Source organism: Neovison vison, chromosome X (genome assembly GCF_020171115.1).
Source record: "Neovison vison isolate M4711 chromosome X, ASM_NN_V1, whole genome shotgun sequence".
NCBI classification, from domain to species: domain Eukaryota; kingdom Metazoa; phylum Chordata; class Mammalia; order Carnivora; family Mustelidae; genus Neogale; species Neogale vison.
Genome location: NC_058105.1, coordinates 40,723,270 through 40,737,370, shown reverse-complemented (window position 1 = coordinate 40,737,370; position 14,101 = coordinate 40,723,270). Strand labels below are relative to the sequence as shown.

General features: G+C 34.4%; 1 protein-coding gene across 2 annotated transcripts in view; it reads left to right on the top strand.

Moving 5' to 3' along the window:
- Nucleotides 1–13,528, top strand: part of RNF128 (ring finger protein 128) — a 115,454-nt gene extending 101,926 nt beyond the window's left edge. For both annotated transcript variants that reach the window (XM_044235470.1, XM_044235469.1), the window contains exons 4-7: nt 1,977–2,059; nt 2,950–3,046; nt 4,110–4,278; nt 12,118–13,528. In XM_044235470.1, coding sequence (XP_044091405.1) covers nt 1,977–2,059; nt 2,950–3,046; nt 4,110–4,278; nt 12,118–12,251 — 483 coding nt within the window. In that variant the 3' untranslated portion in view covers nt 12,252–13,528. The remainder of the gene's footprint in view (nt 1–1,976; nt 2,060–2,949; nt 3,047–4,109; nt 4,279–12,117) is intronic.
- The last annotated feature ends 573 nt before the right edge of the window (nt 13,529–14,101 follow it).

Below are 14,101 nucleotides of genomic sequence, written 5' to 3'. Positions count from 1 at the left end.
GTATTTATTGACAGGTTGATGCTAAGTTTATATGGGAAAACAAAAGAACTAGAGTAACCAAAACAATTTTTTTAAGGAAGAACAAATTTGGATAACTCATATTACCTAATTTGCAGCATTATTTTAAAGATATAGTAGTCAATATAGTGTAGTATTGGAGAAGGGATAGACCTTTAGATCAGTGGAACAGAAGAGAGTCTAGGTATAGACCCACACATAAACGGTCAATTGATTTTTCACAAAGGTACACAGGCCATTAAATGGAAAAAGTATAGTCAATTATTGGCTCTCCATATGCAATGATTGGCTATCCTTATGCCAAAAACATGAACCTCAATCCGTACTTCATACTGTCTGTAAAATTTAGGTCAAAATATGTCACAGACCTAAATATAAAACCTAGAACTATGAAATTCTTAGAAGAAAGCTGTGGATAGAAATATTTTCAAGACGTGGGTTAGGCACAGATTACTTAGATATGACAGCAAAAACAAGCCCATTGAAGAAAGCAACAGAAATCTGACTTTGTCAAAATTAAGATCTTTTATTTTTTTAATATGGTTAAGAGAATGAAAAGACAAGCCACAGACTGGGTGAAAATATTTGCAAATCACATAACTGACAAGGGACTATATCTAGACTATATAAAGAACTCTCAAACTCAGTAGTAAGAAGACAAACAGCATAGGGAAAAGGGGGTGAAACAGGCATTTATCAAAGAAAATAGATGGATAGCAAATACGCACATAAAAAAGATGCTCAATATCATTGGTCATTAGGGAAGTACAAATTAAAACCATAGTGAGATGCCACAGAACATTCATCAAAATGGCTTAAACCAGTACAACTGACAATACCCAAGAGCTGGCCATATGTGGAACAACTGGAACTGTTATGCATTTTGCTGGTGAGAATGCAATATATAGCCAGTTTTGAAAACAATTTGGCAGTTCTTTATGAAGCCAAAAATAACACTTTCCAAAGAATCCAGAAATCTCAACTACTAGTATTTAACCTAGAAGGAAAAAAAACATGTTCACATAAAAACCTGTACATAATTGTTCATGGAAGCTTTACTCATAATCACCAAAAATGGAAAGAACCCAAATGTTATTCTAATGGCGAATGGATGAACGAACTGTAGCACATCCACACCATAGAATACCATTTAGCAATACAAAAGGGTGTTGTGGAGACCCTCATGATACGCTTAATATCCGAGATGAGTATTAAATGTATTAAGTGAAAGAAGCCAAACTCATAAGGCAATATAATACACGATTCCATTTATATGACATTTGAGAAGAGCAAAAACTATAGGATCTGAAAACAGATTAGTGGTTGCCAGAGGATGGGAGTGGGAGTAGAGGTTAACTACAAAGGAGTATAGAGGAATTCGTTGGGGATATCCTATATCTTAATTGCAGTGAGGATTGAGTAACTGCATATTTGTTCACACCTGTAAAACTGCATATTAAAAACAGTGAATTTCACCACATGTGAATTATGCCTTCATTTTTTCTTAAATGGGAAAACATGGCTGTAGAACTTGTACAAATGGCATTTTAAATAAATACTACCTATTCCTCTTTGTATTGTCCCTCTTTTGGTTGACTTTATTCTCTTACCTTTTTAAGTCTAAATAATCTTCAAATTTCAGTTGTAAAGAGTGTTATCAATTGTGGTCACAATGTTTTCCATTAGAGCCTCAGACCTTATTCATATTATTTCTGAAAGTTTGTACACTTCGACCACCTACTTCCTATTTCCCCCATCCTCCAGCTTCTGGAAACCACTTTTCTATTCTTTGTTTCCAGAAGTTTGAACTTTTTTTAGATTACAGTTAAGTTTAAGTAATTCTACATTGCTTATTGAAAGAATCTATGCAATTTAAGTGCATATATATCCTGATCTTGCTTTGTAGTTTAATATATCTTTTCTTATCCATCAGAGTAACAATAACTATTTGCTCATAGGAAATTGGCCCTGATGGAGATAGTTGTGCTGTGTGTATTGAACTATATAAACCAAATGATTTGGTGCGCATCTTAACCTGCAAGTAAGTTTGACTTTCTTTTATATCACCAATAAGAATATCTAGCTTATTTAAATGATTGGAATGAAGGAAATTACTTTGAATGTTTCCAAATTGATGTAAAGAAAGTATTTATTTTCATTTAAATAAAAGTGAATGCTTTATATATTAACATCATTGAAATTGGTATAAGGCTAATTATATATGTTCCCATAATCTGGTACAATTTGGAAACTATTTTCATATAAAACTAAGAACCTAGCTAGCACTGTAATTTATACACAGACACACAGACACACACACACACATAACTGTATTATCTAATTTAAAATCATTTTAACAATCCTAATGAGGGAAAAAAGTAAAATCAACTTAGTGAGCACGTATTTGAAAGTCTTCATTCTTTAGTTTTCTCTTATCCTTCTCCTGGAAGTTGTTAACACTCTTGGTTTTGGTTTTAGCTATTAAATAGTGGTGTTCTTAGAACTTACCACATGACCTAAAGTATCAGCATTATCTTGTACTCTGTACTATATTGTACTATATTATTGAGAATGACTAACTGTGCTATTTTTGGAGTTGGGGGATGACAAGATAATAAAGATCTGAAATACTGAACAAAGTCTTAGGTTGGGTAACAGCCATTTTTGAAGTAGTAAGTATTGAAAATAGTTTTTTTTTTTAAGCTAAGGTAATGAAGCTTTTATATTTTAAAAGTACCGTGTCATGTAACTTCCTAATTTTGTTTCTGTGGCTCCTTTGTAGTGTTTATGCTGTAATGGTGTGTTTAAAAGAAAAAAGACATCTATTAAAATATGAAACAAAAATATAGGGTAACCTGTTAGTATATTAAGCCAAGTGTTGTTGCTATTTCACAGCTGATAACCAAATTATGTGTTTTTTTCTTTCATTAGCCATATTTTCCATAAGACATGTGTTGACCCATGGCTGTTAGAACACAGGACTTGCCCCATGTGCAAATGTGACATACTCAAAGCTCTGGGAATTGAGGTAAACATTGCTAAACTATTTATATGAAGGAACAAGTTATTTATGTACCTGGGCCTTCAGGAGAGTAACATCCTTAGTTTTTAGCGTAATATGCTAGTCTTGTGATTTATATCAAAAATTGGACCTATTTACATCATAATGACAGTAAGGTGCCATGTTGGACTACCTCCATTTTCCTTCTTCTTTCCTCTTATTATCTGGTCAGAATTTGAAGTGATGACCATAGAAACTACCAACTGGTTTGTGGTAGATTTTGCATTTTTGGTCTTACTATTGCACAGCAACTGAACTTAAGTTAGATGAGCATCTGTGTTTTGAAAAAGTATAATAAATACTAAATTATAATTGTATTTCATAAATGAAATAAAACTTGCCTATTTTATAATACACCAACAACAGAAAGTCAAGCTCAACAAAATCTTCTTGATTTTAGTAGATACAGAGGGGATACTGATTCCCAAATCCCTTAGGGGACAGCATGAGATGTTGTTGTTGTTAAATAAGTGTTTTATTTATGAATAATTTTAGATTTACAGAAAAGTTGCAAAGACAATACAGAGAATTCCCTCATACCCATCACCTAGTTTTTACTATTGTTAATATTTTTCATTACTGTGATATGTTTGTCAAAAGTAAGAAACTGACATTTGGTCATTACTATTAACTAAACTTCAGACTTCATTTGAATTTTGCCGGAAACTGCCTTTTGAAAACTGCTGGAGGTGAACTTGATTCAGGGTAGAGGGTTTTTTGTATTTTTGGTGTGTGTTTAGTGCCTATCCTATAGCAGGCATTGTATTGTGAAGCACTGGATCACCCAGATGACCGTCAGATGTGAAAGCAATCTGCCTAAAATATTTTCCACCCCATTTTTGACCCAGTTACTCCAACTGCTCTGGCTGGGACCAGCAAGCGATTTGTGTGATGGTCAAAAGGGATTATAGGTTTAAAAGGTTAAGAAGCATTGCCATAATAAGTTACCTATGAAGAAACTTTGTAATGACATGTCAGGGGGAAACATGTACTCTGAGAGTCTTTTAATTTGTTACAATGCTTTCCAAAGGTGGATGTTGAAGACGGATCAGTGTCTTTACAAGTCCCCGTTTCCAATGAAGCATCAAATAGTGTATCTCCTCAAGAAGAGGATAATCGCAGTGAGACTGCATCGTCTGGCTATGCTTCTGTTCAGGGAGCAGATGAACCGCCTTTAGAAGAACATGTGCAGTCCGCAAGTAAGCACCATGCTGAGGAGCAGTGAGTGCCCCACAAATGATCCATTGTGAAGCATATGCCTGGCAGAGTGCTCCTGCTTTTTGTTTCTTCCTTTCATTCTTTAAATGAAAGTAAAAAACATTCCAGGTTTTTTCTAGTAACAATGATGCAGTGCAGGACACATCCCTACCTTAACTTAATATGCACATATTCAAATGCATGTGAAATAGATGAAGTGTATCAGGAGTGGACAATATTCACAGACTAAAAAGATTTTTTTTATAGGATAGCTTCTCTCTGATGCATTCAGTATTGGTTATTAACTTACAGAGGCTGAGAAGGAACTTTAAACTTTAGAAGCCATTGTTTATTGTAGAGCAATCAGAAACTAAGATAAATGAGTCCTGAAATGATAAAAAGAAGAATTCAGTTTACAAAAGCTTGATTTATACACAACTTCTTAGGAGCCCATTTTTGCACAGATCAGAAACTGCATAAGAATATGTGCTGCCACCTGTTGATTATTTACTGTGAAGTGAACAAACTGTGGAAACTAAAATTGAACATATTATTTTCAAACTTCATGTGAATCAGTGTTGTAACTTAGTAATGTTGTACCAGTGGAGAAATTTCAGGGAATTTTATTACTTTTTTTCCTTAGGAAGAGAAAACCCTCATATAGAAATTAGTTTCCTTTTCTACAACTCCCACATTTTTCATGGTTTTTGTTGATTTGATGGTTTTCTCAATAATCATCTTAAAGTAACCTAATCCTAGCATAGATGTAGAATAAAACTAAATGTTAAGATGACTTGTGAGAGTTTCAGCTTCCTATTAATATAAACCTTTGTCCTCAGTAGACTTAGCAATACAATACACATCATTGCTGAAGATGTCCTGGGGAATACTGTCATGCAAATTTTCTCATAATCTAATCTTCATACATTTCCTGGAGTACAAAGTACTCATGAGAATCTTAATAATCTGTGGATTATTCTACCTACAATAGAGAATCATTGTCCGTTTGCCCCAGGTGATTTTTTTTGTTTCCATAACTGTATGGTAATAGAATTCAGTGATGATAAAGGAGAGCGTACAGGATAATTCAGTTTATGGCTAGGTGTTTTTTTTTTAAGTTCCAATCTACTTTTTTTTTTAATGTGTTCTGTTCTTCTTATGAGGCAGGGTGGTATATAGAACAGTTTTTGCAGAGGACTTGACAAGCAAATGAAATGATAATCCACATTCCTCCCCCTATATTCTTTATCTGGATGAATAACACCCACATTTCTCCTACATATTCTTTATCTGGATGTAGTAACACCCATTCAGGTCCCTCAAACCAGAAACTAGGGAGATCTTAGTTTCTTCCCGCTCTTTCTTATTGATTCAGTATCCCTTTTCTTTAATCCATCCCCTAATTCCCAACTTTAGTTCCACAATCATAGTTTGAGCCACTGTTTTCTCTCTGCTCATTCCTTCCACTCTTTTTCCCCCACCAAGAAACTGCAGAAAACTGTTTCTTGGTGGGGGAAGGTCAAATTCCTGCTCCCCCTTTAAAACTTAACTCTCCTTTGAAAAAACTCTCTTGACTCACTTGTGCAGCCCTACTGTCGGCTTCCATAGACCTTCTATCATTGCATTTATTGTACTGAATTGTATTAAAACTTTTAAATGTTCCTTTGGATAAGAACAGTGTCTTATTAGTCACTATTGTATATCCAGCACTGAGAACAGCCCACCACATAGTAAATACTCAAATAAATGTTGAATGAATTACCATATAGAGTAGACTTTAATTTTATCTATGATTATGTATTACTATGTGGATATCTTGCTTATTAGCTATTGGTTATTGTAGTGATAGTTGTTTTAAATACCTTTGGAAACAGAGTTGATTAGTTAGTGTCTGTTTGTCCCAACATTGCAGTAAGTTCTGTTAGAGCACTGGTTTTAAAACTTAGGCATGCATCAAGTCACCTGGAGGGCTTGTTAAAACAGATGGGCTGCCACCTCTTTCTGACTCAGGAGGTTCAGAGTAGGGCCAGAGAATTTTTGTTTCTAATAAGTTCCTAGGTGATACTGATGCTGTAGGTCCAGGGACCGTACTTTGAGAACCACTAAATTAAGGACCCTAGTTCTTAACCCTAGCTGCACATTAAAATCACTCAAGAGAAACTTTAAACATTACTGATGCCTGGGCTCTTCCCCAGAGTGGTTAAATCAGATCCATGAGGGGTGGGGCCCAAGTTTTTTTTATATAATTTCAGGCTGATTAAAAATTTTAAAAATAGTATACATAATGCCCATATATCCTTCACTGAACTTCTCCAAATGTTAACATATTATATAATCATATACAATTATTAAAACCAGGAAATTAACTGATAAAATGTTATTAACCAAATGTCAGATCTTCAGATTTCACCAGTTGACCCACTAATGTCCTTTTTTCTGTCCCAGGATCCCAAATTGCATTTCCCTTTTACTCTTCCACCCCCCCCGATTTATTGAGATATATTTGACATGAAATTGTGTAGTTGAAGGTGTACAACATGATTTGATACACTTATATTTGCAAAATGATTACCACAGTAAGGTTAGTTAACAAATTCACCACATAATTACAAATTTTTGTGTGTATGTAGTGGAATATTTAAGATCTACTTTCTTAGAAACCTTTTTTTAAGATTTTATGTACTTGACAGAGAGAGACACAGTGAGAAAGGGAACACAAGCAGGGGGAGCAGCCTGGAGTGGGAGAAGCAGACTTCCTGCTGAGCAGGGAGCGCAATGTGGGCTCAGTCCCAGGACCCTGGGATCATGACCTCTGCTGAATGCAGTTGCTTAACAACAGAGCCACTCAGGCACCCTCTTAGCAACTTTTATGTATATCCAGAATTCCACTACGATGTATTTACCCAAAGAAAATGAAAACAGTAATTCAAAAAGATATATGCACCCTTATGTTTTATTGAAGCATTATTTCCAATAGCCAAGATATGGAAGTAACCTAAGTGTCCATCAGTGGACAAAATGATAAGGAAGATGTGGTCTATATAATACAATGGAATATTACACAGCTATAAAAGGGATGAGATCATGCAATTTGCAACAACATGAATGGGCCTAGAAGTTATAATGCTAAGTGAAAGCAGTCAGACTGAAAAAGACAAATACCATATTATTTCACTCATGTGGAATCTAAAAAAAGGGGGGAATAAATAAACAAAAAGCCAATCAGGTCTATAAATACAGAAAATTAAGTGATGGTTGCCAGAGGGGAGAGAGATGGGTAAAGTGGGGGAAGGGGAGGGGGAATTATAGGCTTCCAGTTATGGAATGAGTAAGTCATGGGAGTAAAGGCACAGCAAAAGGACATAGTCAATGATGTTGTAATAACACATTAAAAAGGTAAGTATAGCAAAATGTATAAACTTTAAGAAGTCTATAATACAGTATTGTTAACTATAGTCACCATGCTATACATTAGATCTCCACAACTTAATGATCTTATAACTGAGACTTAATGCCCTTTGATCAACATTTCCCCCATCCCCTCTACCCCTATCCCCCAACAACCACCATACTACTCTCTGTTTCTGAATCTGGCTTTTTTTTTAAGACTCCACAGATAAGTGAGATCATGTAGTATTTGTCTTTTTTCTGTCTTATTTCATGTAGCACAAATGCTCTCCATGTCATTACAAATTGCAAGATTTCCTTCCTTCTCATAGCTGAATAATATTCCTGTGTGTTTGTGTGTGTATCACATTTTCTTTATCTACTCATCTGTCAACAGATATTTAGGATATTTCCATATCTTGGCTATTGTGAATAATGCTGCAGTGAACTTGGAAGTGCAGAAATCTCTTCAAGATAGTGATTTCATTTCCTTTGCATATATACCCCAAACTGGAATTGCTGGATCATATGGTACTTGTACTTTTAATTTTTTTGAGAAACCTCCATACTATCTTTCATAGTGGTTAGGCCCGTTTACATTCCCAACGATGCACTGGGGATTCCTTTTTCCACATCCGCACCAACACTTACCTCTTGTCTTTTTCATGGTAGCTGTTCTAACAAGTGTGAGGTGATTAGCCCATTGTGGGGGTTTTGTGGGTTTTTTTTTTTTAATCATGCAACTCTTTTTTTAAAAAGGATTATTTATTTATTATACATATATATTATATCATATTATATATATTATATATATTATTATATTTGACAGAGATCACAAGTAGGCAGAGGCAGGCAGAGAGGGAAAGAGAGAGAGAGGGAGGCTGAGCAGAGAGCCTGATGCTGGGTTTCATCCCAGGATTCTGGGATCATGACCTGAGCCAAAGGCAGAGGCTTTAAGCCACCCAGGTGCCCCAGCCCATTGTGTTTTTGATTTGCATTTCCCTGATGATTAGTCATGTTGATCATCTTTTCATGTACCTGTTGGCCATTTGTATGTATTCTCTGAAAATATTTATTCAGTTCTTATACCTATTTTTAATTAGATTGTTTGGGTTTTTGCTGCTGAGTTGTAGGGTTTCTTCTGTATTTTGGATATTGATCCTGTATTTGATAAGCAAATATTGTCTCCCATTCTGTAGGTTGCCTCTTCTTTCTGTTGACTATTTCTTCTGCTGTGCAAAACGTTTCAGTTTGATGTAGTCCTATTTGCTGATTTGTGTTTTTGGCGTCCTATACAAAAAAATCGTTGCCTAGACCAATGTCAAAGAGCTTTTCGCCTATGTTTTCTTATATGAATTTTATAGTTCAGGTATTACATTTAAGTCCTTAATCCATTTAGAGTTCATTTTTGTAACTGGTGTAAGATAGGGGTCCATTTTCATTCTACCATATGTGAATATCCAGCTTACCCAACATCACTTATTAAAAATACTCTTTTCCCCATTGAGTGTTCTTGGCTTCCTTGTCAAATATTGGGTGACTGCATGTATTTGGGTTTATTTCTGGGCCTCAATTCTGATCCATTGGTCTATGTATCTGTTTCTATACCGGTATACTGGTTACAATAGTATATTGGTTGCAATAGCTTTGTAATATAATTTGAAGTCAGGAAGTATGATGCCTCCAATTTTGTTCTTTCTCAAGATTGCTTTGGATATTCAGAGTCTTTGTGGTTCCATATAAATTTTAGGATTGTTCTTTCTGTGAAAAATGCCATTGGAATTTTGATAGGGAATGCATTGAATCTATAGATGGCTTTGGGGTATATGAAGTTTTTTTTAAACAGTATTCTTATAATTTAAGAATGTAGGATATCTTTACATTTAAGAATGTAGGATATCTTTACATTTATGTGTATTTTCTTCAATATCTTTCATCTGTGTCTTACAGTTTTCAGTACATATCTTTTACCTCCATGGTTAAATTTATTCAGAAGTATTTTATTGTTTTGATGCATTATAAATGGAATCGTTTTCCTTATTTCTCTTTCAAATATTTCATTGTTAGTATATAGGAATGTGACTGGTGTTTGTATGTTGATTGTGTATCCTGCAGGTTTACTGAATTCATGTATTAGCTCCAACAGTCCTACTGGTGGAATCTTAATCATTTTCTTCATGTAAGGTCATGTCATGTAGAAATAATTTTACTTCTTCCTTTCCATTTTGATGTCTTTTAATTCTTTTTCTTGACTAATTGCTCTGGCTATAATTTCTAGTACTATGTTGAATAGAAGTGGTAAGAGTGAGTACCCTTATCTTGTTTCTGGTTTCAGAGGAAAAGCTTTCAGCCTTTCACTGTTGGGCATGATGTTAGCTGTGAGCCTGTCATAAATGGCCTTTATTATGTTTGGATATATTTCTTCTCCACCCAGTTTGTTGAGAAGTCCACATTGCATTTAATGGTCATGTCTCTTTCATCTCCAATCTGATTGTTCCTTAGTCTTTCATGACACTGACACTTTGAAAATTACTGGTCAGTTATTTTGTAGAATGTCCCTCACTTTGAACTCATCTGCTGTTTCCCAATGATTAAATTCACTATCTATTGTGTATTTCTGACAAGAATACCACAGAAATGGTATTGTGCCCTTCTTTGCCTCCTGTCATATAATGAGGCACATGATGTTCATGTCTTATTACTGATGGCTTTTAATTTTGCTTACTTGGTTAAGATAGTGTCTGCCAAGCTTCTCCTTTTAAAGTTACTATTTTTCCATTTGTAAGTATTATCTTATAGAGAGATACTTGGAGGCTAAGCATATGTTCTGTTTTTCATGCTTTTAGCCACTAATTTTAGCAATCAATGTCTTTTCCTTGTAATAATTATTACTGAAATTTGCACCAAATGGTAATTTTCTATTTCCATCCTTCTTTCTTTTTTTTTTTTGTTTTTTTAAAGATTTTATTTATTTATTTGACAGAGAGAGATCACAAGTAGGCAGAGAGGCAGGCAGAGAGAGAGGAGGAAGCAGGCTCCCTGCTGAGCAGAGAGCCCGATGCGGGACTCGCTCCAAGGACCCCAAGATCATGACCTGAGCCGAAGGCAGCGGCTTAACCCACTGAGCCACCAGGCGCCCCCATCCTTCTTTCTATGTTAATTAAGCTTATATTTTAAGGAAAAGCTATCCTTTCTCTATTTATTCATTTATATAAAATAGTATGGACTCATAAATATTTCTTTTATTCTGTAATGTTATTCTCATGATTTATTCATTGTTTAGATTGTCATAGATTTGGTCATTGGGAACTCCTTCAAGGTAGTTTCTATGTTCTTTCAACATGCTTCATTATTTTTTTGAGCACTTTCTGGTACCACAAGATGTTCTAAGCCAGGGATTGGCAAAATTTTCTGTAAAGGTTCTGATAGTAAATATTTTAGGCGTTGAAGGCCTTAAGTCTCTGCTGCATTGGGAGGGGGGGATGTTTGACTTAAATCCCTTTAAAAATGTGAAAACCACTCTTAACTATTGATTTGACTTGCAAGCTGTAGTTTGCTGACCCCTAGGCTACAAGAGGTTAATCTTATATTCTCCTTCCTCTAACCCCAGAATCATCCAGGGCGGTCAGTAGCTTTTTAGAGAACAGTACTTAAAAACCAGGATCCTGGGCACTAGGTATGATCATTGCTATGGGAATGTCATTGCTATTAGCCCTTTCAGTGAACAAAGCTAGGAAATATGTGTACATACTCAGACAAATATACACAAACATCTATGTATATTTATCTATTTGAAAAACAGTGAGCTCGATACTGATACATCTGATTGTACTCAAACACCACAGAGTTTATTCTAGCCTTCCCCTTTCCTTATTTGTAACTCACAATTTCACTTACAAGTGTCTTTTTGTCTTTAGCCTTATAGGGTATAGTCAAAATATTGTTTTCCAAAGTTACTTAGGTTAAGTTCTTTTCTTCCCCATTGTTTCCAGGATGGTTCTATATTTCTTCTGTTATGTAATTTTGTTCATCTGTTACTGTTTGTACTCCATTTGAGGAACTCCCTCTACCTTCCTATTTGTTTTTTTTAAAATCTGTGTACCTATCTATGCATATGAAAAACCATAGGTAATTTTTTAAAGCACCCAGGTGATTGAAATGCGAAGCCAGGTTTAAGGATGGAAAAGCAGCAGAAGTCATAACTTTGGCTTTTAAGGAGGCTATAATCTAAGTGGAAGTAAGCACACATCTGAATAAGAGTAATAATAAATCAGTTTAATAAGGTCATATATGCCTTATGTAAGACATAGCCTAATCATATAATTATTAAAGAAATAGGGAATGAGCATAATAATCAGAGTATGATAGACAAGAAAGGCTTCTTAGATGTGAGTGTTGAATTTTGTCTTAAGAGAGGGGTGAAATCATCCTAAAATTGCCATTTCTTTTTAAAGATGAGAATCTCCAGCTGGTAAACCATGAGGCAAGTTCCGTGGCAGTGGATGTTGTTCCTCATGTTGACAATCCAACCTTTGAAGAAGATGAAACTCCTGATCAAGAGACTGCTGTTCGGGAAATTAAATCCTAAAATCTGTGTCAATAGAAAACTTGAAACTTTAGTAATAACAGAACTGCCAATCAGGGCCTAGTTTACTATTAATGAACTGGATAAACTTAATTAAATAAGAATGATACTGAAAGTGCTGAGATGACTAATATTATGCTATAGTTAAATTACTTAAAATATTTAATCTATTAACTTTTTCCACAAACTCATACTGTTTTTCATAGGCAGGTTTCCTCTCAATAGTGATAGCAACATTTTTAAACATTTAAAACTCTCTTCAAGTAGTCATGTTTTTCATTTATAACAATTTTCTTATAAAACACGTTGCTTTTAAAATGTGGAGTAGCTGTAATCACTTTATTTTATGATAGTATCTTAATTAAAAATGCTACTATTTTAGCTTGGGCTATATGTGTCAGGGTTTTTCTCCAGGTGCTTATATTGATCTGGAATTGTAATGTAAAAAGCAATGCAAACTTAGGCTAGTACTTCATGAAATGTCTCTTTAGGCTACATTAAGTTGATAGAACAAGATTAAAGCAAAATATTCATTTTAACAATTTCTTTTTAAAATTAGGCTAAATGTACTTCATGTGAGTGTTGAGCATAGTTTATCAGAGACTATGGACTGGACTGGATTGATTGGTATATTAATGACACCGATTTGATATAAGATTATAGATAAAAATTTCCTTATAAAAATGCTGTATAACTATTTCTCAATTATGGGATTTTCAAAAGCAGAATATATAAATTACCATACTATTTGAAAATGATAATGAGTAAGTCACACAAAAATTGGTAATTTGTCTTTGTGTATGAATAGTCTGCAGAAATTAGTCTGTAGAAAATGTTTTCCAAACAATGTCAGCTTCAAAAATTGAGTTTACATTTTACCTAAATGAGCTAAAATTACATTAGGTAAACTAAAATTCTGTCCATATAGCTATAAATTTTGTGAACACATTTTCTTGGTGTTTGAAAAAGAATTGGGGGGGGGGAATTCCAGGTGCCTTAATATAAAGTTTGAAGCTTTCATCCACCAAAGTGAAATAAAGCTACTTAAAAATGCACTTTATTTGTATTCTGTGTGGCTTATCTTGATTTTAAAGTTGTGTTTCCAGTGCAAATCCCAGCAGAATTTAGGCAAAAGCTGAACAGACATGTATTTTTGTTTGCTAAATGTAGAATGGACAAAACCATTGCATTCTTGTACACTGATTTGAAATGCTGTAAATATTTCCCAATTTGTATGATTCTCTTTAAATATAAAATGTAAATAAAATATTCCAATAAAAGTTTGTGTCTGGTGTTTAGTTCAGTTAGCCTATACTATTCATATGTGATTGGATTTGGGAGGAAAAAATAGTTGATATAAATGGTCATTGATATCTTTGATGAATAAAACCTAAAACTTTAGTATGATATTTATTTACACATTTCATTACATAGAGAGGAATTGATGTCATTGTAATATAATTGAACTACGATGAATTATTTCAGTGTCAGTAAGGTAAATAATGAGCTTGACCACTGCTAATACAAGTTTAGTAAAAACACGTTGATGCCCGTCTATCTTTATACTACCCAAGACATAAACCCATTTTATTACTTTAAAGTTTTATTCTCCTTCAGCATTCTCTTTGGCAATATGGTTGTTGGGATGCTGTTAATGAGTTAAGTGCATCTCTTTTGTCAAACATGGGAAGAGTAAACATGCTTGGGACACCTCAGAGCCATGATTATCAAACCAGGATACACATAGGTCTTGGATGCACATATGTCTTATGAGGCAATATGCCAGGTATATATGATGCCACACGATAAACTTGACCTATATTCTTATTTCTTGTTCTGTGGGGGTTTTTTTG